General features: G+C 34.8%; 3 protein-coding genes across 3 annotated transcripts; all 3 read left to right on the top strand.

Moving 5' to 3' along the window:
• The first annotated feature begins 315 nt into the window (after nucleotides 1-315).
• Nucleotides 316-9,607, top strand: LOC579272 (ubiquitin recognition factor in ER-associated degradation protein 1). The gene is made up of 12 exons (XM_779398.5): nucleotides 316-383; nucleotides 1,184-1,298; nucleotides 1,800-1,832; nucleotides 2,590-2,711; nucleotides 3,200-3,336; nucleotides 4,351-4,423; nucleotides 5,114-5,182; nucleotides 5,570-5,638; nucleotides 6,071-6,127; nucleotides 6,567-6,655; nucleotides 6,840-6,927; nucleotides 8,682-9,607. The coding sequence occupies exons 1-12, from the start codon at nucleotides 381-383 to the stop codon at nucleotides 8,751-8,753; spliced, it is 927 nt and encodes a 308-aa protein (XP_784491.1). The 5' UTR covers nucleotides 316-380; the 3' UTR covers nucleotides 8,754-9,607.
• Nucleotides 9,608-10,744: 1,137 nt separating this feature from the next.
• On the top strand, nucleotides 10,745-16,394 carry LOC105438591 (slit homolog 3 protein-like). The gene has a single exon (XM_011666588.2). It carries the CDS (start codon nucleotides 12,001-12,003, stop codon nucleotides 14,749-14,751), a length of 2,751 nt encoding a protein of 916 aa, XP_011664890.1. The 5' UTR covers nucleotides 10,745-12,000; the 3' UTR covers nucleotides 14,752-16,394.
• Nucleotides 16,395-21,579: 5,185 nt separating this feature from the next.
• LOC115926657 (slit homolog 2 protein-like) lies at nucleotides 21,580-26,201 on the top strand. Its single transcript, XM_030991640.1, has one exon. The coding sequence runs from the start codon at nucleotides 22,538-22,540 to the stop codon at nucleotides 25,286-25,288; it is 2,751 nt and encodes a 916-aa protein (XP_030847500.1). The 5' UTR covers nucleotides 21,580-22,537; the 3' UTR covers nucleotides 25,289-26,201.
• The last annotated feature ends 489 nt before the right edge of the window (nucleotides 26,202-26,690 follow it).

Below are 26,690 nucleotides of genomic sequence, written 5' to 3'. Positions count from 1 at the left end.
TACTCCAACATTTATTCTTAATCTTTATTCAATCTAATTTTATTCTTAACTTTCTTACAGTGTATGTCTTTTGTTCCCCGTTCTTTGTGCAGAGAGCATGTACTTCGAAGCATAGATTTCAAACCATTTAATGTAATTTAATTTAAATAAAACAAATAAAACATTTTAAATTGACAATGTCTCTTATATTAAAACATTTTATTAGATTATTATTTTATTTACGACATCACTAAGCTAGCTATAAATTGGCAATAAGATCATCACTTGGCTCTACGAAATTCAAGCTGCTATTTAATCCATTTTTATATCAAGAATCACAACAAACAGCCCGACCATACACTGTGAAATCAACGTTTTGAAAAAGGAGCATATTTGCCATAATGGTGAGTTTGCTTGCATTTACTCTAACTAGAAATTATGAAAATGATCATTCGAAAGTGCAATTGATTGAAATAATTGATTGAGGGAGGCTTTGGACGACATTCTAATTTTGTGTTTGTGACAAATCATGTCGAGTCATACGTGTCTGTTGTGTGTGTCCTGATCCTGTGAGCATGGTGAGAGTTGCGCAATAATCATAGGCATGATTGATCAATATTATGCCTATGAATATGAGTATGACTATGATTCTGACTCCGAGTATGAATGATGAGACGAGGTGCTACAGTGCTAGCTTACTCGCTGAGTGTGACCAGTGGGGGATGCTGGTCCGAGAATATGGATCGTCTTTGTAAACACGGACAGACACGTCCGCACAAATAAGGATCATCCACATTTTCGCTGACGATTCTGAATTCTAATCTGCGCGTTGTCGATGTGAAAAACGGGTTCCGCAGTGATTTTCTTGATGCATTTTGCATTGGCTTTGTACAGAGACTTTCATGTTATGAGCAATAAATCCTCAGGAAGGCACCTAACAACATGCATATTAAAAATAGTGGGGAAATCAATGTGTAGAAAATTAGAAGAGACTAAGCAAAAACATGATATTGAATGAAAAACATAGTGGAAAATATTGAATTGAACTTAATTCTTTTGACATAAGATAGATCTTCAAGGTTTTTTAAAAAGGATATTTTATCAAATAGGGTAGGGAATTCCGAAGTGGGAGTGAAGCAGCAGTAAATGCCCTGTCATCACAGTTCAGTTTATATTTCATTACCTTTACTTTTCTTCCCTACAGTTTGGATTCAACTCATTTGCCTCGTTTCCCAACCAATTCAAGACACAGTACAGATGTTTCTCTGTATCTATGCTCTCGGGCACCTACAGAGAAGATGTAGAGAGAGGAGGAAAAAGTAAGTATCATCATGTATTGTCAGGCTAATAATGAAAAGATAGAATTAGAATGAGATACATAGAGAGATGAGGAAAAATATACATATACATGTACTATACACTAAATGTCATAGGCATTGAATCATGCACACAATTAGAATTGTGATTTTTCTCTTTAAAAAAGAAAGAAAATGAGGTCAAGGTATATTTGTTTAAATCTAAACATATGATATAGAGTAGCTTGTTCACTTGAAGCTGAGAAAGATTTGTTCTTGTACATTTGAAGAGTCACTAAATGAGTATATTTTCTCTCAAAGATAAGTTGAATTCACCAATACTAAAATGTAATAAAGTGAACAGATAAAGTTCCTGCTGGATAAAGCACACAGGTTCATGCATGCCAGGTATGAAACTAACAATGGCTCTTTTTTTCTTCTAAAGGGATCAATGATTATAATGTATGGTTTCGAATAATGACTTTGAATACTAGTGATACCTGTTTTACAATCTTATTTTTGCAGTTATAATGCCTCCATCTGCTCTAGATACTTTGTGTAAGTACAATTCATGTTTGTTTGATTTTGGTATGAAATATGACTACATTTCTTTATTGATTAGACTAAAAAGAAAATCTTTTAACTTTAAATTCATTTTTTGATTTATCACTAAGTCTTTAGATATAAACACTTCATTACTTTCTTCACTTGTTAATTGTTTTCTCACCTTTTCTTGTATTTAGTACCAATTGTTGCTTTAAAATATATATATATATATTTATATATATATGTACAAAATCACAATACTTCATTTTTCATGAGAATCAGGCATTTGTTTTCCTTGATTGCAAAGGTCGTCTAGATGATTGCTGCTTTACAGGTATTGCTTTAATCTTTACTTAAACAATATGGTATATGATTACTGTATATGGATGTTTACATTCCCATGTAACCGTAACAATGCAAAATCAGAACTATAACTTGATTAAATGGAAAGAAAGTGGAAAGTGCATTTTTTAATGTTAACCTGAAACTGGTTATTGTAGATACTGTAAATCAAATATTTGCCATTTATATAATAATAATAATAATAATAATAATACAGCATTTATTATGCGCCATCGATCCAGTAAACTATTCTGAGGCGCAGAGGGATAGAATTAGAATGAGATACATAGAGAGATGAGGAAAAATATATATACATATACATGTACATGTACTGTACACTAAATGGTCATCAATTTTATACCAACATCCTCTTTACTATCTTGCATAATCCACAATTTTTATCCATGTGTCTGTGCAAACCAAACAGCACGACTTCACATTGAGTACCCCATGTTATTCAAGCTCACAAACAAGAAAGCTAACAGGACAACAAATTGTGGAGTTCTGGAGTTTGTGGCTGACGAAGGCAAAGTCTATCTCCCGTACTGGGTAAGTTTCTATTTGCCATGAAATTGAGACATTGAAAGTTAAAGTAATACTGATTATATTAATGATTATTATTATAATGATCATACTGATGATAGTGATTATAATAACTACAGTGTTGAAAACTATGATGAATATGATAATGTTAGTGATTTTATGATGGTGATAACCATTTAAATTCAAAAGCTATGAATCGTCAGGTTTTATGAAATTTGATTTAATACATGTAAGTGTAAGTCTGATTTATCACCATTAACTCCATACTCTGTACATTAACTTTAGACCCCCTCCCCCTTTTCTTCTCTCTCTCTCTCTCTCTCTCTCTCTCTCCCCTGTCTTAATTTGTAAATGAATATCTCATTTTGTACTTTTTATTCCTGCAGTTTTTTTTACCTTCTATCTCTCCCAAAATGTATTTGTAACTCTTCATTTTGCTTATTATTTTAGTTATCTATCATTATTTTTTATTCATTTTTACTATCTAAATGTAGATGATGCAGAACTTATTACTTGATGAGGGGGATCTTCTCAACATCCAAGTGGAAGCAAATGGGTTGCCTGTAGCAACATATTCAAAATTCCAGCCCCAATCAGTGGACTTTCTAGATATATCAAATCCCAAGGCAGTGTATCCTTTCATCATTCAACTTTGAATCAAAGTCTTAAAGATAAAGACCAGTTATGGACATGCGATTACATTGTGAAAGAAACGTTGTGGAATCGATCAGAAAAGGTTGATCATCTAGCATATAAGTGTTGGTGTGTACTGCAAGGTTCTGGAATCATCAAAATGATAAGCAGTTTGGCCCAGTCTTGGTAAAGTTACAAGCACTGTACATAGAAAGATGTATATGGGATTACGCGACACGTGCGCGACACGTGCGCAACACGTGGGTGATATCTATCAGGTCCAAATAGATATAATAATTTACCAAATATATCAATTATTAGGCGGTTTCTCAGCAAAATTGTTATCATCACGTATTATTCAAAACATAATCTTTCACATGATTGGTAATAAGAGCTTCCATTTCATTTTTTGAGGGGGGGGGGCGTTTTCAAAACTGGTCTTTACCTTTAATATTAGAATCAGTACACATCTACATGTACCATATATTTGCAGCTGATTTAGCATTGTGTGTATTTTGCTGTAGTCAAATATGTTAAAATGAATCTGCTAATTTGATTTTGTTTGTTTATTCTTCATTAAAAGATAAATCAATAAAAAGATAACACAACATTTGGATATCACAAATATCCACACAAGTTGTTTTGAACATTTAGATTACTAATAGTATTATGTTGACTTTCCTGTTAAAATTTGAAAAATCAAATGTGAAAGTAAACTTTTTATTTTTTCCCCTCTCTTTCAAGCATATACATGTAGTGAAATCCACTCAGAACACAACAAAATATGTAAGAAGTGAATTTCCCTTATATGTAGACAGTACTCATGTATGATTGGCCTAAAACTGCTGAATATCCTTTTTAAGCTCTCACAAATTCATACACATTCCACCATTTTAATTTTCTCTCAAACAATGAAATGCATGTTCATGTTCAAAAGATATGTATGAACTTTTGAGCTTGTAAAAAATATTCTTTCGAGCCATTGTCTTCTTAACCTGCTATCAACCAACAGCCTGGAGAATATCTTGCGAGGATTCGCGTGTCTCACCAAAGGGGACATGGTGGCCATTAAATACAACGACAAGGTAATCATTACTTCTTGTGAGCTTGAATTGGCAAATCAGGTCCTCAGTTGTGTCATTAGTTCCTCAAAAAACCGAGTGTGTTCTAAAAGGAACCCATTGCCTACTGAAAGCAGATGGTACCTGTATGAAACCAATGGAGAATATGAGAATTCAGTAACCAATGGATCAAGATGTTAATACAGTCGAACCTGTCTATAAAGGTCACCCAATTGAAACAGAAAAAGTGGCCACTGTAGACAGGTTGCCTTTCTAGACCGGTTTACAACACAGAATTACTCCTGAGGGAGACAAATGCATGGCCACTATACAACGGGTGGTCTTTATAGAGAGGTGGCAACTAAGACAGGTTTGACTGTAGCAATATACTGTGAAATTGAAGACAATATGAGAGCTTACATTTTTAAATGAAGAGTACAACATTATTGGAAATGTATTCCTCTCAGCATTACAATTTATGTAGGTTATGGTGACATTCTATACATTTTGCAAAATTTCAACATACTGAACTTACTGTTTGAAATTGTCATTCAAATGTGCAAAGAGTAATTTAGTATTGATTCTGACTTCTGTGATAATAATAATATTCTGAGTTTATATACATTGTAGCCCTTCATATATCAACAACATTTCTACCAGTATTACATTTTACAGATATATTAATTTTCTGACTATTTTTGTTACTTTCTTTAGATCTATGAGCTGGAGGTTCTGGAAACAAAGCCCAGCGATGCTGTATCAATTATTGAATGTGATATGAGTGTAAGTATATTAAAATTGAATTAGATAAAATAAAATTGAATCTAAGTACATTGGAATTAAATGTAAATAAAATGAATATAAGTTGTACATTACAATTGAATGCTTTAAAAACACAGAATTTGATCAATTTGTATCAGTGAGCATGTGCAATGCAATCATTGTCTGTGTATGTTAAAAGGAACAATTTCTGATTATACTAGTCAAAACTTGATTTGTTTACTCTTTCAAAAGAAAATCTGATAGACCAAGTGCATGCATAAAAGCATGTTCATGAGGTAGTTTTATGCATTATCGTATGTGCCTCATACAGGTAATTTTATGAAGCAGGAATGTCTTGAAATATGTATGTCTGATAACTTTTAATTTTGTTTACCCCTATCATTACAGGTTGAGTTTGCCCCACCAGTTGATTATGTAGAGCCTCAAATGCCAAGGGCTAAGGAACATCAACATGAGGTTAGAAAAGAAAAAAAAAATCTTTCATCATCTTCAGAAAATGTTTGTTGAAGAAGTAGCCACTCTGGTTGACTGTGATTTGTACTAGTGTCAGTGGTAGGCTGCTGATGTTATGGCAGTTTTGTAGAAACATGCTTCATTACCTGTGTTAACTCTCTTCTTTTAAATGTAGACATGTATTTAATGAAGAAGAAGCACAAATTATTTGTCTACACCTCCCACTTGCTTTTAATATTTGTGTTTGTACTTTTTCTTCTTTCATGAAGAGATTAGAAGTGGGTACGTTTTATGTCTACGATACCAGAAAGTTCTCCCTCTTTGTTTTTTATGTTTACCACATTTTCACCTATCATTGTGTTTTTGTGTGAGAAAGAATTATTATGCACAAGTGTTATACTGTTACACTTTGCTCTTAATGTTTCTTTCAAACAGGAAATGCAAGTAGACAACACAGATTATTCACAGTACATTGATGTAAACAAATTCAGGGTAAGTCCCTTTCTCTCTCTCTCTCTCTCTCCCTCTCTCCTCCGTTTTCCCACCCACCCCTTTTGATTTTTCCTTTACTCTCTCTCTCTCTCTCTCTCTCTCTCTCTCTCTCTCTCTCGGTCACTTCTACCCAATTCCTTTCTCATTCTTTAATTCTTTGTATTGTAACATTTGTTTTTTATACATCTCATTGATCTATCGTTTTGCTGATGAACTTTTGTAATAGTACATTAAAAATCCTTTTTTGTTTTTCTTCAGCTTTTTAATCCATATATTTCAAAATATGTAATTTCAAATTATAAATATATGTGTCTCTGAAAGAATAAAAAATATCACTGCTATGAAAGTACAGAGTAGCATACATTTAAAATCTAATTTTAATGTAACTTTATTTTTCTATTTCTCTCTCTCTGTGTCTGTCTGTCTCTCTCTCATCCAGGCATTCCAAGGAGAAGGTCATAGGTTAGATGGCAAGAAGAAGAACGTAGATTACAAGCCTGTCATTCCTCCTGAAGACATCCCACAAAGGTAGGCATCTCTTTCACGTGCTCTCAAGAAACCCAACTCAAACCCTAACCTAGTCGTGTTTGGACTCAACAGTTTACATATCACCTTGGTCTCGGAAACCCCAATGATAGTGTTGTCTTGACCACAAACTAAATTCTTCCTTGATATTTTTTCTTAAATAATTTTTCTTTTAATCACTTTTCAGAGGCATCCCAAATTACGATTACAAGAAAGGCACATTGACTTTCATCAGGAGAATACGACCTTCAGCAGCCAGCAATGGAGTAGGAACAGTAAGTAAACAAGAGATGGGGGGGGGGGGGGGGAGGGCGAGGTTACCCAACATCTTCTCCAGACTTTAACTTGTCAAAGATGTAAGGTTATAAATTTAGGGTCACAGTTTGGTTCTATGTTAAGTTAAGAGTCATGGTTGAATGTTAAAGGTATAGACCAGTTTTGGAAACACCCCCCTCTCAAAAAATGAAATGGAAGCTCTTATTACCAATCATGTGAAAGAATATGTTTTTAATAATATGTGATGATAAAAAATTTACAGGGAAACCGCCTACCAATTGATATATTTGGTAAATTATTGACCCGGCCTGGATAGATATCGCATAGTCCCATATACATCTTTCTGTGTACAGTGCTTGTAACTTTACCAAGACTTGGCCAAATTTCTTATCATTTTGATGATTCCAGAACCTTGCAGTACACACCAATACTTATACGCTAGATGATCAACCTTTTCTGATCGATTCCACAACGTTTCTTTCACAGTGCAATCGCATGACCAGAACTGGTCTAAAGTTAGGTTTATGTTTAGGCCCTTGAGGGTTAATAGAATATGACCTACCTCCAGCAGCTAACACAGGAGTAGGCATGGTATTAAGGAAGGTGGGAAATATAGAGGGAGGTGACCCAACATCTCCAGAAGTTGAGATTTATGACAGGTTTAGGGTTAGTGTTAAGAGAATACTACCTTCATTAGCTAGCAATGGAGTAGGCATAGTAAGTAAGCTGGAGAGGTGTGGGGGAGGATAGTCGGTAAATTAAAGTGCCTAACAAAGGTATGGTGCAGATCCATGCTTGAGAAAGGACAATAGATGGAAGAGTGAAGGTTGATATCATACTGTAGATTTAGTATGTAGATGTTAGGGGTAGAGGTAGAATGGGGAGGGTGGTCAGGAGGTGAAAGATCATAGGTATGGTATGGTATGGTATGGTATGGTATTTATTTCATTCTTCATAAAAAACATATACAATACATACAGAGTATTAAAAAGAAAAAAAAATTGAAATACATAAATACATGTAGAAGGGTAACATTACAGATAATATGAATACAATAAAATTAACAAGGAAATTAGTTAAGAAAGCACATTTATGTTGAATGAGGGGTCAACAAAAAAGAGCATTTAGCCTTGTTGAATGTTGACCCCTAAACAAGTACGTAATTAACATCACATTAAGAAGAAAAAGAAAGCATAATACAAAAAATATATATATATACACTGTATAAATATATACGTCATGAGTCAAATATAATATTCAAGTTGTTGAGTACAAATTTAATAAAAACAATCGAAAGGAACGTTTAAAACTATTTACGGAAGGTCGATTCTTTAGATGGTTTGGAATCGTGCTCCATAGATGACGACCTTTATCAAAAATAGTATTCTTTCAAATATTAGATGTAAATGGAGGCTTACGTTGAGAAAATGGGAAAAGTAGTGTGTATGATGGAAAATTTTATAGTGCCATAGGAATAGTGATAAGAAAAGAGGGGAGAAATTCGAAAAAGAGATGGGCATACATACAGAGAGATGGATAGAGACAAAACATTTATGGGCAAGATGAAATGGGTATGAAGTTGGATATGCCATGGGGAGAATTAGCATGCGTTTTTTTCTCTCTTGGAAGGATGGTTTTATATATATCTGACAATTGAAATATTTTACATAGTGAAAAATTCTACAAATGAAAAAGCAGCTTTTATGCACTCCCTTTCTGACATCCTCCTTTCCTTTTGTTTTCTCTGTCCCAGGACGAAGTGGACTCTTTTGAGGCTTTCAAGGGAGACGGAAAGAAGCTACGCACAAAAACGAGAACTAAATAGGGCTGAAACGTCACCTTGTTTTCTTGTACATTTAGTATCGGGCCATACAGTCACTTCAGGAACAGAAGGGCGTTGGGGTTGGTAACATATCAACGATGTTATATTTATAATAATAATGATTAAGATTGGTCTATGTTCATGGGGATCACCAATTTATTCTTATGAGCAAGTAGTGCCGATCCTCTAAGATCCTATAGACATAAACATATTTTTCGTCATGATTATTATCAAATTGTTGGTATGTAACCGGCCCTCAACTTTGTAAAGTCGTTATGAACTTAACGGCCTTCTTGCTCCAGAAGAACATTTGTTATGCCCTTGTATTTATGCCATTGCTTGATGTTTTGACTCATTTCCAAACATTTTTTTTTCTCCAAAATCTTCATGGATTAGTAGTTTTCCCTAAAAGATAAAGTGTTCTATCAAATCACTTTGCAGGTCGTATTCCATCTCAGTAACAGAAGCTTTCGCATTGAAATTATATTGGAAAGAAAAGAAAAATGTATAAGTAAATGGATATTATCAATTTATTACTTTACTTCTGGTTATTTGTAAAAACACATTTATGTTCTTGTCATTTATAGTCATATCATTGGTTCTTTCCAGAATTGTGAGGTAAAAACAAACAAAGAATTATTCATAGAATGGGGTTATTTTGCATGAGCTTCTCTCGTTTAAAAGATGACCTTTGTAATTTGTGTTCTTGCCTTACTCAATTACTCTGAAGTCCTGCATGGGTATGGCATAAATACAAAATCATAGGATTTGATTAGCCATCAATTGATTTGACTAGTGTACAGATTAGAATATTTTATTGAAATACAAAGTAATAAAAAAAGACGTTGAGCCCTGTTTGAGTGGCCACCGAACAAAAACAAGCAGGTTCAAATCCTGCTGGTTCCAAGATTTTTTCTGACTTGTTTTTTCAATTACAGATCGATCAATCGATCTTATTTACTGGGTGTAAGCCACAAATATGTTCGAACTATTGAAATTTCTCCCAGGAAGCATTACATTTTTAAAAATTTAAAAAATTATCGGCCACTGTCAGTGGTTCATTTTGTATGGCCTTCATCAGATATTGAGTGTTCATCCAGTCTCCCAACATACATTGGAGACACTGCCTTCACCTTATTTTAAACAGTAGGCTCCCTTGGTTCTTGTATTACTACATACCATATAATGTCACCTTTCAGCTTACTTTCTAGGCACTGTTTGGTCATGCCTGATATCATATTAAATTTAACAATGTATCGTATTATTTATTTATTGAACATTGTGGGATACTTTTGTTTCCAAACCGGTAATGGTATGGCAGAAACGCACTTCTGGGATGTACACCATAACCATTTCTGATGCTACAATTACAAGGAGCTACTACCAACCTCAATAGAGTGGTGAAGTGTGATGTCATCAAAAAATCTATTTTTGGAATTTCTCAATTTTTTCTTCATCTGGCTCCTAATGTTATGAGCCAGAGCAGTATAACACTGAGATCCAAAAGAACATCTATTTATTCAGATGGTCATATCTCAGCCAATACTTAACATATTCAATCGTTTTTCGACGTTTGGACATTATTTTTGATGCTCTGTCGGAAAATGAAGACAAAATTGAGAAATTTAAAAAATAGATTTGTATGATGTCACAGCTTCGGTACTCAATAATAATAACAATGATAACGATTAATATTTAAAGGACATAATAAACTAGATTCTCTCTATGTGCTTAACAAGGTAAATACAACAAGAATGAAGAAAACTAAGAGAGCGATCATGCAGCCATTTGGGCGACGTATCCTTACTCAAAGAACCTCTACAATCTACTTCATGGTTCATATCTCGTTAATACATACTTGTATAACATACTTGTGAATGTTTATGATATATGCATTAAAAGAATTTGCTAACATAGAAGAATAATTTTCACTTTGTTCTGTGTTCAATTTAACTAATATGCCAATTTATTTCCCAGCTTTTTTTTCACGAGGCATTAAATATTCTGCTTGGCATAAAGGAGTTGAAGAGCAATGTATATCTCTGTCACAAGCATTGATACTACAAGCATGTTATCTGTTTTTGTAACTTATCTGTCATACAGAGCTGCCAACTAGTACGGATTTCTATTTGTTTATGTTCGAAAGGACCCCAACGGAATCCAGTCGTGTCACTGTGTCAACTGTTGTGAGAACTTATGATATGCATCGTCATTTCCTTAGCTTTCACCGACCGCCCGAATGAAGTTGTTTTTATTGTTATTCTTTTCAAAGATCACGTAATATGACTATCAAACTGATCACGTGACTTAATCGACGCTTCATTTCATTTTGCATCTCATCGGTGTTTCACAATCTTGACTCTTGTTTCATTCGAACTTAAAGCATCTTTGACTCGGCACACGTTGCTTTGAGACCAAGATGAGGGAAGAGGAACAATGTTGATCAGGGTCATCAAGAAAAGCGGATTAAAAAAATAATTGACTTGCACCTAAAGCTTGTGAGAAAGGTTCTTTTGATGGGAACAATCTTGAAACAATTAAGTCTGCTGGTGAAGGATCTAATTTTAGACTAGCCTTAACTCTTTGCCAAAAACCCGAGTTTCTGGAGTGCAATCTTACCAGTTGTATCATGTTCATAGACACTGCACATTTGGCTAAAGGAAGTTTTTTCAAAAGTCAACGAAAAATGACAAGGCTGGAAATGAGTCGATGTAATGGTGTTACAGCGATCTGCGACTGAAAAGCGCATACTCTCTTGGACATGTGAACGAAAAGAACACCGGGACAGTCAAGAGCACAGTTGTAGGAACTACTGACTTTTCATTCCTGCGGATATCTCTCTGATGTAGTTCAGGACTTGGCCTATCGACCTTCTTGGGAAGCAAAATAAGACCATCCAGTCAACTCTTGCAGCAGCTTGGTAGGCCAAAGATAGAAATGGTGCTTAATATAACTCCAACTATTACACCAAGGGGTGATTTTCTGGGTATGTACGTGATAAAAAAATACTTTCTTAGCAGTCAACTTAACAAACAAACACATTTTGAGAAGCCATATTGACCACGATTTCTACAGCAGCCGCAAAGACTTCATTGTTCTTCCGTGGATATGGACCTAGGTTTCATTTTAAGAAAGACAAACAAAAAGGTTAACTCAACGTAATCATCTTGAGGGACCGAGTACTACTTTAATTTTCCTTCAGTATTCTCGCATCAATTCAGTATCAGCGACCTGTTGGAAGTTGGAACTCATGATGGCTGTGTACGCTCACGCAATAAGCTTCGTAGTACTGTGTGGATTCACTCTGCTATATGGTGTAGTGATGGATCACACCAGCATAACTCTCAATCATACGTGCTCGGAAAACTCGAGTGACCATAGCGCCAACTGCTCATATCGCGGTCTTACATCGGTTCCCCGGAATCTTTCACACGACTTACGTTCCTTCTACGTTTCTCATAATAACATCTCTATGCTCCTCGACAAATCGTTCGTTAACTATAAACAGTTAAAAACTTTAGACGCTAGTTATAACTCCATCTACCTCATTGAGAATGAAACATTTCATGCTCTCCTGCTACTTAAGGTATTACGGCTCCATCGCAACAGTATCAATGTCCTACCCATTTCCCTCCTTGAGAAGAATGTTCATCTATCCTCGATAATCCTACATCATAATATACTCGAAGGAATTCCTCACATCGTTGGAAACAATCTGCAAACTACTCAGTTTGCAGAAGATGGGGAGAACGCATGCGGATGTAAGAATATGTCACGTTTTGATTTGTCTTTTAATAAAGTCGGATCACTAGAGCAAGGAGATTTTGTAGCTTTACGGAATTGCTCCTTCGATAGATTCAACTTGAATAATAACGATATAAAGAGTCTCTCTCGTGCCGTTTTCACGGATCTACAAGCAGTTCATTTGCTCATCAATTATATATCACTGGCTGAATTCTACGCCGACTCTTTTCTGGGTAACAAGGCAATAGTAAAAGTGACTATAATCTGTTCGGGCATAAGATCTATTGTACCCATGAATACATCGGAAATGCCAAGAGATCTTTTCCCTGGTATAACAAAACTTTATCTATCACGCAACGAATTGATAACTATTCCAAAGTATGCCCTGGATGGTTTCGAAAAACTCCAGTTACTAGATATTAGTTCCAATCGTTTATCTAGTCTTCAAAACGAGTCATTTTGTGGATTGAAGTCGCTGGTTAATTTGGATCTATCTGCAAACAAAATTAAGTCTCTTCCACGAGGATCTTTTGCTTGCGCCGAAAAGCTTGAGATCATTAATTTATCACGTAACGACATTGCTGTATTAGATCCTCGATGGTTCGACGGAAGCCATAGTCTCAGCACTTTGGCATTCTATCAAAGCAACATTCATGAAATCAAAACTATACCATGGAATTCAACAAATCTTCAAACTCTTAACTTGATCTCCAACAAACTTAATTCCGTGACCAAAAATACGTTCGTTGGTTTAAAAAATCTAAAATTTCTTGATATCTCCATGAATAATCCACTCGAAATATCCGTTGATGCCTTCGAAGAAACCATTTCTTTAAAAAAGATCATAATGCAAAATTTATCCAAATTCACCATGACTGGTTCTTTTAGAAACATGCATCAACTAGTATTCCTCGATATGTCATATCTTCGTAGTCGCTTAGAAATTACTTCCTGTGGCCAATTTAGTCATACGTCGGCGTTGAGGACTCTAAACTTATCCAAAACTAATATCAAAGCCGAAGATTTAGTCCAATTTAAAAGCAATAGATCACTGTTTTCAGGACTTGTCTCGTTGTACACTCTGAAACTGCAACATAACTTGTTCGATGATTTCCATCAGGTTGCTAACGCATTTACCACACTTTGGAATCTTCGTGAGTTAGATCTGTTTGAGTGTCGCATACAACAAATTAACTCGGGGATATTTGGGAATCTTACGTCATTAACATATCTCTCGTTGGCCGCGAACCATATTAGAATCATTCCCGAGAAAGCTTTTCAGGATTTACAGAATTTACGTGTCCTCAAACTAAATTCTAACTCTATTACAGTTATCGAGAAGCAATTATTTTCTAGAACTCACAGTCTCCAGAATCTATACCTCCAGGATAATCAAATCTCCACCATAGAACCTTTTACACTAATACCACAAAGTCTTAAGGTGTTAATTATTGCGAAAAATCCCTTCACATGTACCTGCCAACTTGCATGGTTCAGCAAATGGCTGGACAAGGGGAATACAAAAATCGATCTAAGAAATGAGACTCGTTGCTCTAGTACTTCCTTCAAATTGCTAAGAGATCAGACTATCTGGTCGTTCCATCCTAAAGATTACTGCGGAGTCAATATCTATCTTATTGTAGGTGTATCTTTGGCAATCGTGACCGTTTTTTCGCTCAGTGTACTCGCGTACCAAAAGCGATGGTGGCTGAACCACAAACTATTTCTCTTAAAGTTGGCCATCATTGGGTATGAAGAAATCATTGAAAATCAAGGTCCTGAGGACTACGAGTATCAGCTTAACCTTATGTTCCGTGAAGAAGATGAGTGGTGGACTAATGATTGCATGAAGCCATTCCTGCAGGGGAGGATGCCACATCTGGAGCACGTCGTTTTCGGGGATAATGACCTTCATCCAGGGTCTTTCTACTTGAACGCCATCTATGACGTCATTGAGAACAGCTACAAGACGGTTTTGTTGCTTAACAACGAGTCAGTGGAGGATACCTGGTTCATGACCAAACTCCGTATGGCCGTGGAGCATATGAATGACACCAAGTTGGAGAAGATCATCCTCATATTTTTAGAGGACATCGATGATGACCACCTACCGTACCTTGTAAGGCTGTTGCTGAGTCGAAACAAGCCTTATTTGCTGTGGGTGGATGATGATGAAGATGGACAAGAACTCTTCTGGGCAAAGTTTGAGAAGAGCATGAGGACTAACAGGGAAATGAATAATGTAATTCCAGTTTAGCACAGATCAAACAAATGTGGTTTGTTACGCTTGCATGAAAAAGCGTGTGTCATGAGCGTGGTTGTAACTAGATGTGTGTAAAAAAAAACGTTCCTTGCGTCGGGATTAGTTCGAACCCGACGTGAGACATGCGTCTTTAAAAAAATGTTTGTCTCATTCATATTCATTTTATTTCAAAATCATGAATATACATGTAATTTGTCAAATGTTCCACGAGGCAGTATTGCAAAGAGCTCACACTTCCAACTCCCCCCCCCCTAAAGATGGAGTTTATTTGTGGAAGTGAAGTAGTTCGTTCTTTGTCAAGAATATAAAGGGAACATTGCATGATGATTGCTGTGTCTCACCTTCACTGAATTTAGTTTAAATATACACAATGATAATGTCAACCTCAGTGTTATACATTTTAATGCCCGTAGTCTCTCTAGAAACTTTGAAAATATTCATTTATTTTGGGATACACTTTTACAAACATTTTCTGTTATTGCTATATCAGAAACTTGGATTTGTGGTACCCCTAGTGTTCCTTTTCATTGTCATATAGATGGTAACATTTGTATACATTCAGATAGATTAATCGGTAGAGGAGGTGGTGTTGCGTTATTTGTACTGTTCGCAGTGATTTATTTTATTCGTAAGATGATTATATGAATATTTATGTGTAGATTTTATGTTTGGACTGACCTTTAATTATACAATAGGTGTTATTTACAGAAAACCAAACCCTGTTATTTTGAATTTTTACAGTTTTATAATGATGCACGTGGTACTTTATCGCATGGAAATGTTGTTATAGCCGTTGATTTGAATAAAGATCTTCTTAAATTGAATAATGCTCAAGTGAATATTTCTGACGCTTGTAAATTTGTAAGTATGAACCCCTCGTTTGGGCTTAAAAATTTAAATACAATCCCAACTCGAATTACAGGTAATAGTGATAATATATTTACTAATATGAACAATTGCAAATGCGCAAGTGGAACTATATGTACTGACATTACTGATCTATTAACTATATCATCGTTATTTGAGTTAGTTAAATACTCTACTAATAATAACCTAATAATCTCTTGTTCGTAAAATCACCAAAAATATATTACTGCATTGAGAAGGGGGTTAGATTGGTAATGTTTGTATATGTATTACAATGCAGAACAAATGTATAATGTATTTTATTCTCTTGTTAAGTAGATTATAATAAATATTTACCTCTTGTACCTAATCAATCTAAAAGAAATGGATATTTATTAAGACGATTTGAGAAGAAAATAAATTGTACAAAACATTTATTTGCAATAGATCTCCTGGAAATGAATATAAGTTTAAATCATACCGAAATCGAGCAAATTATTTATTAAAGCAATTTGTTTTTTTATTATTGTGCTCAATTTGGGGGAAATGAACGGTAATGTTAATGGTACATGGAAAATTATGAATACTTTGTTGAACAAAAGAATAACCTCATTGTCTTTGCATTTTGTAAATAATGATGAATTAATACAGAATGAACAAACTATCGCAAATGAATTTATTTCGTATTTTAGTTCTTGTTGTTCTACTTTGCATTACAATATTGCTCGAATTGATTCTTTGTCAATTACTGTGGTAGACAAAAGAACATCCCTTCACTGCTATTATGTAAAAATGTGTAGAACAGGTGAATATGCATGTGACATCTGTTCTACATATTTTTGCATAATAGCAGGGAAGGGATGTTCCTTTGTCTACCTGAGGAACTGTATATTTTGTCCTCTTTCTTTGTCCGTCCTATTCATAGTGAAAGTATTTAAAAAGATAATTTATTCAATAACTAAACCTTTGTAATATTCTTAATAATTTGTTATCAAGTGGTATTTTTCCTGGCAAATTAAATATTGCAAAAATTATACCTGTCCATAAAAAACGATGATTGTCTTTTATTCAAAAATTATCGACTGATATCTTTATTGCCTTGTATATCCAAACTATTAGAAAATGTGTTTATAATTTTCTATCTAAAAATGATGTACCTCCTGATTGTCAATTTTATTATACTGTCCATGCTTTAATTGATTTACAGGATGAAATAACTTAAGCAATTGAAAATAATTTTTGTATTGGAATATATTCATGGATTTATCGAAAGCTTTCAACATTGTTGATCATTCAATTCCTGTGTCAAAATTGTGTTTTTATGGAATATGTGGGATCCTATTTATTTTTGTAAAAGATTATTTACACAATCGTCTCCAATATACTATGTTTAAATATTCTATAACTGATTTTCTGTTATAACATGTGGAGTCCCCTAAGGGTCTATCCTAGGTCCCATGCTGTTCTTAATACATATTAATGATCTATTTAGATCCTCTGAAAACTTAGAACATGTTATGTACGCAATGAAAAAGTTCTTATCTTTACTCAATCTGATTATTCGGATATTAGTAATGTTGAAAGTAATGTTAATGAAGAAGTGAATAACGTGGCAAAGTGGCTTAAAGCTAATAGATTGATTCTTAATCTGAACAAAACCAACTATTGTATATTTCATAATAAAAAAATACTGTTTCAAATTTATTTAGTAATAAGCCTATATCACTTCGAATTAATTATGTATATATAGCTAAGAAAAAAGTTGTTAATTCTCTTGGTAAAATGTAGATATTTTGTTGGGATGCACACATAATAATGTTATATTAAAGCTAAACTTTAGTACTGGTAATGCGATTGCATTGTGAAAGAAAAGGTGTGGAAAGGATCAGAAAAAGTTGATCATGTAGAATGTAAGTATTGGTGTGCACTGCAAGGTTCTAGAGTCATCAAAATCATAATAAATTTGACCGAGTTTTGGTAAAGTAACACGCACCGTACACAGAAAGCTATATATGGGACAACACGCATGTTGTCGGGGCTGGTACTACCTTGATTTCCTTGTCTTTCTATGCTCATTACTCAGCCAGTATACATTTTCTTCCAAAATTGTTTGGCACATGACATTTATTTGTAATCTTGAACATTCGGTGTAAGTTTCGTTTGATTCTGTGTGAATTCATTTTCTTTTTTTTACCAGTACTGGAGTTTCTCTTTAAGGAAAGTGTCAAACTGTATAGGTATACTGTATAAATTAAAGACTTGTGTAACTCTCTCGATATAAATTACACTATATAATTTATTCACATTGTTTCATTTCGCATATTGTATTGTTATTTGGGGAAACTCGAGTCGAATGGAAATGAACACTCTTTATAAGTTACAGAAAAGTTTACAGTTACAGGAGGTAGTTATACATTTCATTCTGGTCCATTATTTTTAATATGTAAGTGCTTGAATCTTTTCGATTTGTTTATATATCACAAAACATTAGTTGGCTTAAATTTTTGTCTCTTATTGCTTACATGTAAGATAGCTGCACTGTTTTCATTTAATAATGAAATTCAAGCTTAAAATACTACATTTTGTAAATCATTTTACTTATGGAAAGTAAAAACAACTTTTTATATCTGTTAGAAATGCCTCACATTCCATTTGGAATAATTTACCACAGTGCACGCGACGCATTAAACTTTATACGAAGAAGAAGAGATATATAGTAATGTGAATGCACACCAACTGGGAGAGTCGGAGGGAAAGAAAAAAGGTAGAAAGTAACGCAAAGTAAGAGTGTTGTGTGGACATTAAAGAGAGATAGAGAGAGAGAGAGAGAGAGAGAGAGAAGGGGAGGGGGTGGGGATCACTGAGAGCCCCTGAATAAAGTGTACTCGGACCGAGACTACAATAAAGGTGCGTTGAATACTAGACTACGCTCACTCGGCGAATGAGTGTCTTGATTGGGCATCAGTACATGTATAAGAGGAAAAGGTCTTCATTTTTCATAATTATAAATCAGAATAATTCTCCTGGGAAAACAGCGATATGTTTTGGATGTTTTTCCTAATAACATGTGTTATAGTTAGAGCATAGAGGTGTTGCTGAGCTTACAATTATAATATATACTACTATTCACATTGTATACACACAATGCATTTACAATGTTCCAATTTATACCGAAACATTGGCACACACACACAAATCCATTTGCTCCCTTTATTTGTTCAGAACACAATTTAATTTGTTTATATAAAATATTCAGTCACTGGTTCAATTCAACTAATATTTCCAATTTTTTTCTCAGCTTATTTCCACGAGGCACTTGATATTCTATTTCCATAAAGGATTTGAAGAGTTATGTATATCGATACTACATGCATGTTATATATTCTTGTAATTTATCTGTTATGGGGCATTTAGTGGAAATATGACTCCTTTCTGTATTCTTCATTTAAATATGAGGAGATAATTTTTTTCCCTCTTCAGAGGTATTTATTAGGTTATAAAATACATTTAACAACAAAATAATTGAAACCGAAATATACATTCATTTTTACGATTAGGTAAAAATCTAGGGCTCTAATGTTGGAGGGCATTTGATATAACATCTGAAATGTTATCCAAACACAGTTCATTTTTAAAAACATGCCATATTGCAAGACTGTTGTAAGTTTTCCCTTGGAAATAGTTTAACATGTACATTTTATATATTGCATATTGTGCATATGTAATAATTACATTTATATCTTTAGTGTTGGAACACTTAGAATCTGAGGAGATAATAATTATAGGCCACAACCACACACCAACATGGAATGAGTATTTGAGAAAGAGAGGAGAGAGAGAGAGACAAAGATGTAAAAATATGAAGACTAAAAGTGGTAGAATGAAGGAGAAAGAAAGAGCAATAGAAGAGAAAGGGAGAAAGACATTAAGAACACCGAATCAATAATTATTTGATAATCAGGTATATAAGCCCACCTTGTAATCTCAAGGTGGGGGAAGTGCACTATGTTGTGTATCAGAGGTTGACATGTCACTTATTTGCATATACAGCGGCCATGACATACTAAAATCATGTAAAGAGGGCATGCATGAAGTCTGGTACATGTATACAATAGAGACACAGTGTAGAAGAAAGGAGAGAAATAAGAAAAAGTGGTCGAAAATCGAGAGATGCACACCTAAAACAAAGCTTCAGGTAAAGTGAGGGAAGAGGGAAGGAGAAGGAACATAGCAGCTGGCATTCATGCATGCACTCAACTAAATTATTCATCAATTAAGAGATCACTATTTTGCATCATTGTGGACAAAGTGAATGGCATTTAAACACTGTCATAAAGATAGTTATTTCCTTTAAATATCATAAAAGCACCTCTTCTTAAACATACAAATTTGTTGAGTTGAAGACATTTACTGTAATATAGGTTACATTATTGCACTTAATAATAACATTTCAAATATTACAATTGATTAAAATAAGCATGGCAAAAGACAACAACTGTTTAAAAAATACTTATCTAAAAGTGACCTTGCTTACATGAAAAGACATATATAAAGTTGTGATCAGAGCATAACATACCAATTACATGTATGCATGTGTGTGCTTCCATGCGTGGAGTCAGGTACATGTATGCAGTAGAGATAGAGGAAGGAAGTAAGGAAATAAATAAGAAGAAAAAAAAAGTGGTAGAATGGGACAGATGCACACCCTGGGGACCTAGTGATGATTCGTTTCATTAACGACGTGTTATTAATGAATGAAGTACAATACCAGTCTGCATAAAATACTTATTGCCATGTCGGGCAATCCAGGGGCAAGTCTCAGGTTGTCAAGAACATCTGGTATAAAAGCGGATTGACAATTGTAAGTTTGACTCCTTTGAAATTAATGTTGTTATTCGTTGGTGATTCATCACATTTTATTCTGCCATTTCCATCATAAAGTTCTAAAGATGTTTTCTTTAAATATCACACAGAGTCTGCGCACTTGTGACAAATTGATTCTATGTATATATACCGTGTGAGTCAAAAAAAAAAGTTTACACCTAGAAAATTGCTAATTCTTTTAAAAATCATCTATGAACAGTAAATTAGTATACATCTTATTATGAAAGAGTGTTTTATCCCAAATCATTTGGTATCATTTTTGTGTGGTATGTGTTCACGCTTGGATAAACAGGTGGCATTGTTTGCTTACAATATTTCATACTTATTTTGAACTTTTACACTTTAAACCTTTAAACTTATCGATCTGTTGAGTATTAATGTTTTGTGTTTCATCGTTTGTTCTAAGATTGTATAATTTTTTTTGTAACCATCACTTGTTTTAATTTCTTTATTTTAACTACATGTATTAATATATCATTATTTACTATTAATTATTTAATTTTTTTTATTTTATCTATTTCTTTATGTTTGACATGGCCCCACCAGAATCCAGTTTTGTCACCTTTTGGGCTTTTACCTTGTATAAATATATAAATTCAATTCAATTCAATTTAACAAACATACAGACAGACAAAAGACAGCAATAAAAATAAAAATTGTTAAAAACTTAAGAAAACAAAGGCAAAAAGTATTTAAAAAGAAAACAGAACATATCGTATTACACTCGACAAAAATTAGTACAGTACTATCACTCAAGACAGGATATCGGTCGTCGAAAGGCATTGATTATATCAAAACTTGAAATAAAAATGGATCAAAGCCAAGAATATCAGCCACAAGCTGTAAAGTAACCGTTAAACATCGTTTCTTTAATTAATGAAATATCTAAACATAAAATCTATTTGATTAAATCAATGGGTGTTTTTTTCTCCCCGGGATTTTTCTTTAAAGTGTCCTTCCTCTTGAAAACTAAGTATCACAGTTCCTTGTTTGCTCAATATTAAGCGCCGTCATTTCCTTATCTATCACAGACCGCCCAATTGAAGTAATTGTATTGTCTTTTTTTCTCCTTCAATGATCGTGTGATATAATTAACAAACTGATCACATGGCTTAACCAACGCTTCATTTCATTTTGCATCTCACGGTGTTTCACAATCTCGACTCTTGTCTCATTTTGAAATAATACCTGAACTTAAAGCATCTTTGACTCCGCTTTGACAGGATTTATTCCAAAAAAAATACACGCCAAGATGAGGGAAGAGGAAAAATGTTGATCAGGGTCATCAAAAAGAGAAAGGACGATTTGATGGGAACAATCTTGAAACAATTCTGCTGATGAAGGATCTAGTTTTAGACTAGCCTTAATTCTCTGCCGAGAACCGAGTCACTGGACTTCAATCTTACATAGGTGTATCATGTTCATAGACACTGCACATTTGGCGAAAGGAAATTAGATGCTTGTTTCAAAAGTCAAAGAAAAATGACAAAGCTGGAAATGAGTCAATGAAATGGTGTTACAGAGAACTTAGACTTAAAAGCGCGTACCATTTATGACAAATGAACGAAAAGAACACCGAGGAACAGTCAAGAGCACAGTTGTAGGAGCTACTGACCTTTCATTCCAGCGGATATCTCTCTGATGTAGTCCAGAAATTGGCCTTTCGACCTTCTTGGGAGGAAAAGCAAGACCATCCAGTTAACTCTTGGATCAGCTTGGTTGGCTAAAGATAGAGATGATACTTAAATAACTCCAACTTTAATACATCAAGTGGTGATATTCTAGGTATGTGATGCAATTATACATTCTTAGCAGTCAACTAAAACAAACAAACACATTTTGAGAAGGCATCAAACACAGTTTCTACAGCAGCCTCAAAGACTTCACCGTTCTACCGCGGATATTTCTCTTTACGATAGACCTGGGCTTCATTTTAAGAACAAAAAGGCTGACTCATCGTAATCATCTTTAGGGACCGAGTACTATACTTTGATTTTCCTTCAGTTTTTATCACATCAATTCAGTTTCAGCGACCTGTTGGTTGGAATTCATGATGGCTGTGAACGCGCACGCAATAAGCTTCGTAGTACTTTGTGGATTCACTTTGCTATATGGTGTGGTGATGGATCACACCAACATAACTCTCAATCATACGTGCTCGGAAAACTCGAGGTACCATAGCGCCAATTGCTCATATTGCGGTCTTACATCGGTTCCCCGGAATCTTCCACACGACCTGCGTTCCCTCAACGTTTCTGATAATAACATCTTTATGCTCTTAGATAAATCGTTCGTTAACTATAAACAGCTAGAAACTTTAGACGCTAGTTATAACTCCATCTACTTCATTGAGAATGAAACATTTCATGCTCTCCTGCTACTTAAGGTATTAATGCTCCATCACAATAGTATCAGTGTCCTACCAATTTCCCTCCTGGAGAAGAATGTTCACCTATCCTTGATAATCCTACATCATAATAGACTCAAGGGAATTCCTCGCATCTTTGGAAACAATCTGAAAACTAATCAGTTTGCAGAAGATGGGGCGAACGCATGCAGATGTAAGAATTTGTCACGTTTTGATTTGTCTTTTAATGAAGTCAGTTCACTAGAGCAAGGAGATTTTCTAGCTTTACGTAATTGCTCCCTCGATGGATTCAACTTGAATCATAACGATATAAAGAGTCTCCCTCGTGCAGTTTTCAAGGATTTACCAGCAGTACATTTACTCATCAATTATATATCATTGGCTGAATTCCACGCCGAGTCCTTTTTGGGTAACAAGGCAATAGTAAAAGCGACCATAACCGGGTCGAACATAAGTTCTATTGTACCCATGAATACATCGGAAATACCAAGAGATCTTTTCCCAGGTATAATAAAAATTTATCTCCAATACAACAAATTGATAACTATTCCAAAGTATGCCCTGGATGGTTTCGAAAAACTCCAGGTACTAGACATTGGATTCAATCATTTAGCTAGTCTTCATAACGAGTCATTTTGTGGATTGAAGTCGCTGGTTAATTTGAGCCTGGGTCACAACGAAATTAAGTCGCTTCCACGAGGGTCTTTTGCTTGCGCCGAAAAGCTTGAGAGCATTGATTTATCACGTAACGACATTTCTGTATTAGATCCTCAATGGTTCGACGGAAGCCACCGTCTCAGCACTTTGACATTCTATCAAAGCAAAATTGATGATATCAAAACTATACCATGGAATGTAACAAATCTTCAAACTCTTATCTTAGCCAATAATAACCTTAACTCCGTGAACAGAAATACGTTCGTTGGTTTAAGAAATCTAAAATGTATTGATTTCACCATGAATTATCCTCTCACAATATCCGTTGATGCTTTTGAAGAAAACATTTCTTTGGAAAAGATCATAATGCAAAATTTAGCCAAATTCACCATGACTGGTTCCTTTAGAAACATGCATCAACTAGTATTCCTCGATATGTCCTATCTTCATACTCGCTTAGAAATTACTTCCGATGGCCAGTTTAGTCATACGTCGGCTCTGAGAACTCTAATCTTATCCCAAACTAAAATCATAGCCGAAGATCTAGTCCATTCTAAAAGCAATAGGTCACTGTTTTCAGGACTGGTTTCGTTGTACACCCTTGAACTGCAACATAACTCATTCTATGATTTCCGACAGGTTCCTAACGCATTTATTACACTTTGGAATCTTCGTGAGCTAGATCTGACTGACTGTCGCATACTTATAATTGACTCGAGGATATTTAGGAATCTCACGTCACTAACAGTTCTCTCGTTGCGCTTTAACTCGATTAAAATCATTCCCGAGAAAGCTTTTCAGGATTTACATAATTTACGTACCCTGCGACTAAATTCCAACTCGATTTCAGTTATCGAGAAGCAATTATTTTCTAGAACTCCCAGTCTCCTGTGTCTATACCTCCATGATAATCAAATCTCCACGATCGATCCTTTCACATTAATACCAACAAGTCTAAAGGTATTAATCATTGCAAACAATCCATTAACATGTACCTGCCAACTTGCGTGGTTCAGGGAATGGCTGGACAAGGTGAATACAACAATCTATCAGAGAAATGAGACTCGTTGCTCTAGTACTTCCTTCAAATCGCTAAATAATCAGACTATATGGTCGTTCCATCCTGAAGATTACTGCGGAGTCAATATCTATCTTATTGTAGGTGTATCTTTGGCAATTGTGACCGTTCTGTCGCTAAGTGTCCTCGTGTACCAAAAGCGATGGTGGTTGAACCACAAACGATTTCTCTTAAAGTTGGCCATCGTTGGTTATCAAGAAATCATTGAAAATCAAGGTCCTGAGGACTACGAGTATCAGCTTAACCTCATGTTCCGTGAAGATGATGAGTGGTGGATTAACGATTGCATGAAGCCATTCCTGCAGGGGAGGATGCCACACCTGGAGCATATCGTTTTTGGGGATAGTGGTCTTCATCCAGGGTCTTTCTATTTAAACGCCATCTATGACGTCATCGAGAACAGCTACAAGACGGTCTTGTTGCTTAGCAACCAGTCAGTGGAGGATACCTGGTTCATGACCAAACTCCGTATGGCCGTGGAGCATATGAATGACACCAAGTTGGAGAAGATCATCCTCATATTTCTAGAGGACATCGATGATGACCACCTACCGTATCTTGTACGGCTGTTGCTGAGTCGGAACAAACCTTACTTGCTGTGGGTGGATGATGATGAAGATGCACAAGAATTCTTCTGGGCAAAGTTTGAGAAGAGCATGAGGGCTAACAGGGAAATGAATAATGTAATTCCAGTTTAGTAACATATTAAAAAAAGTAGCGTATTACACTTTGTAAAAGATAGCGTGTCGTGACGCGTGGTTATAACTAGACGTGCGTTAAAGAAAAAAAATCTTCTAGTCGAGATTAATGTATAATTATAATATGTTGGCGAATCCAACGTGACATGCGTCTTTATAGTTATGTTTGTCTCATACAATTTCAGTCAAAACTTTGAACATACTTGTAAGTTGTCAAGTGTTCAACTAGGAAGTATTGAAAAGAGCATACACTTCAACCCCCCCCCCCGCACCAAGATGATGATTTATTTGTGGAAGTGAAGTAGTTCGTTCTTTGTCAAGAATATAAAGAGAACATCGTTAGGGTTAAAATGAGAATTTGACCCCAACACACGCATACACATCACATACACGCATGCACCTCCCAAACTCACACATACAGAGCATAACTTTGAAATATTATTTTCAGTTCTGTGGTCAGGTATAATCACTGCATGCTTCTAAAAAGATAATGTATATTGATTCGTAATCGAGGTAATAAAGATTTCTCTATGATTAACGAATTGAATAGAGAAACTGTATAATATCATTTTGGATCTTTTCTGATAATGAAAAGGTATTATTTATGATCTACTCTTGAAAAGAATTAATGAAGAATGCAGTCTAGACATTTGTATTAAGCGCTATATAAAAGCTTATTATTATTATTATTATTCGATATAAGAGCCAATTGAAATTTATTTAACAAACGTTCTTTTGCTCAGTGGTAGAGCACTGGTCTCGTAACCAGAAGGGGGCCAAAGGTTCGAAACCAAATCGATGCAAAGGTTTTACTCGTTGTCGATGTATGAAGTAAGAGAAATAAAGGCCATCAAATGACGAAGTTATTCTATTTTTCTATCTCTCTCTCACACACAGACACACACACACACACACACACACACACAAACCCTTCTCTATTGATCACCCCCTCTCTCTTATCCCTTTATGTTATGTGACGGGAGGGGGCAAATCGATTGCCTTCACATGAGAAAGAATAATGTTAGATGAAATGTATTGCAATGTACACACCCTATGAAGTTTCAGGATCGTCAATCTCGATCCTGATGACAATACTTGGTTGCATAACAATTATGTAGCTTCCAATTTCCATTTTGTACAATAAGAAATTAAATCATGACCTTTACATTTCAACACGACAATCTGTACTTGTATTGCACTAATATTCATCTTGTTGTATACACTTTTATATATTTTTTCTTTCTTAACTGTGTTTCCAATCATTGGATAATGTCATTTTAGGATTCTGGGTAAATCTATAAATGTTCACCCATGTCTCTAATCGCTATAAAATGTCAAGTTGTTTAATATCCATGTATTATATATGTTTTATGTTTGGCTTATTTCATTGTTATTCTGTATG

The sequence above is a fragment of the Strongylocentrotus purpuratus genome, unplaced genomic scaffold (assembly GCF_000002235.5).
Source record: "Strongylocentrotus purpuratus isolate Spur 01 unplaced genomic scaffold, Spur_5.0 spur5_scaffold_2, whole genome shotgun sequence".
In the NCBI taxonomy this organism is placed as follows: domain Eukaryota; kingdom Metazoa; phylum Echinodermata; class Echinoidea; order Camarodonta; family Strongylocentrotidae; genus Strongylocentrotus; species Strongylocentrotus purpuratus.
Note: the sequence above shows the minus strand (reverse complement) of the source record. Positions and strands in the feature narration are given on the sequence as shown.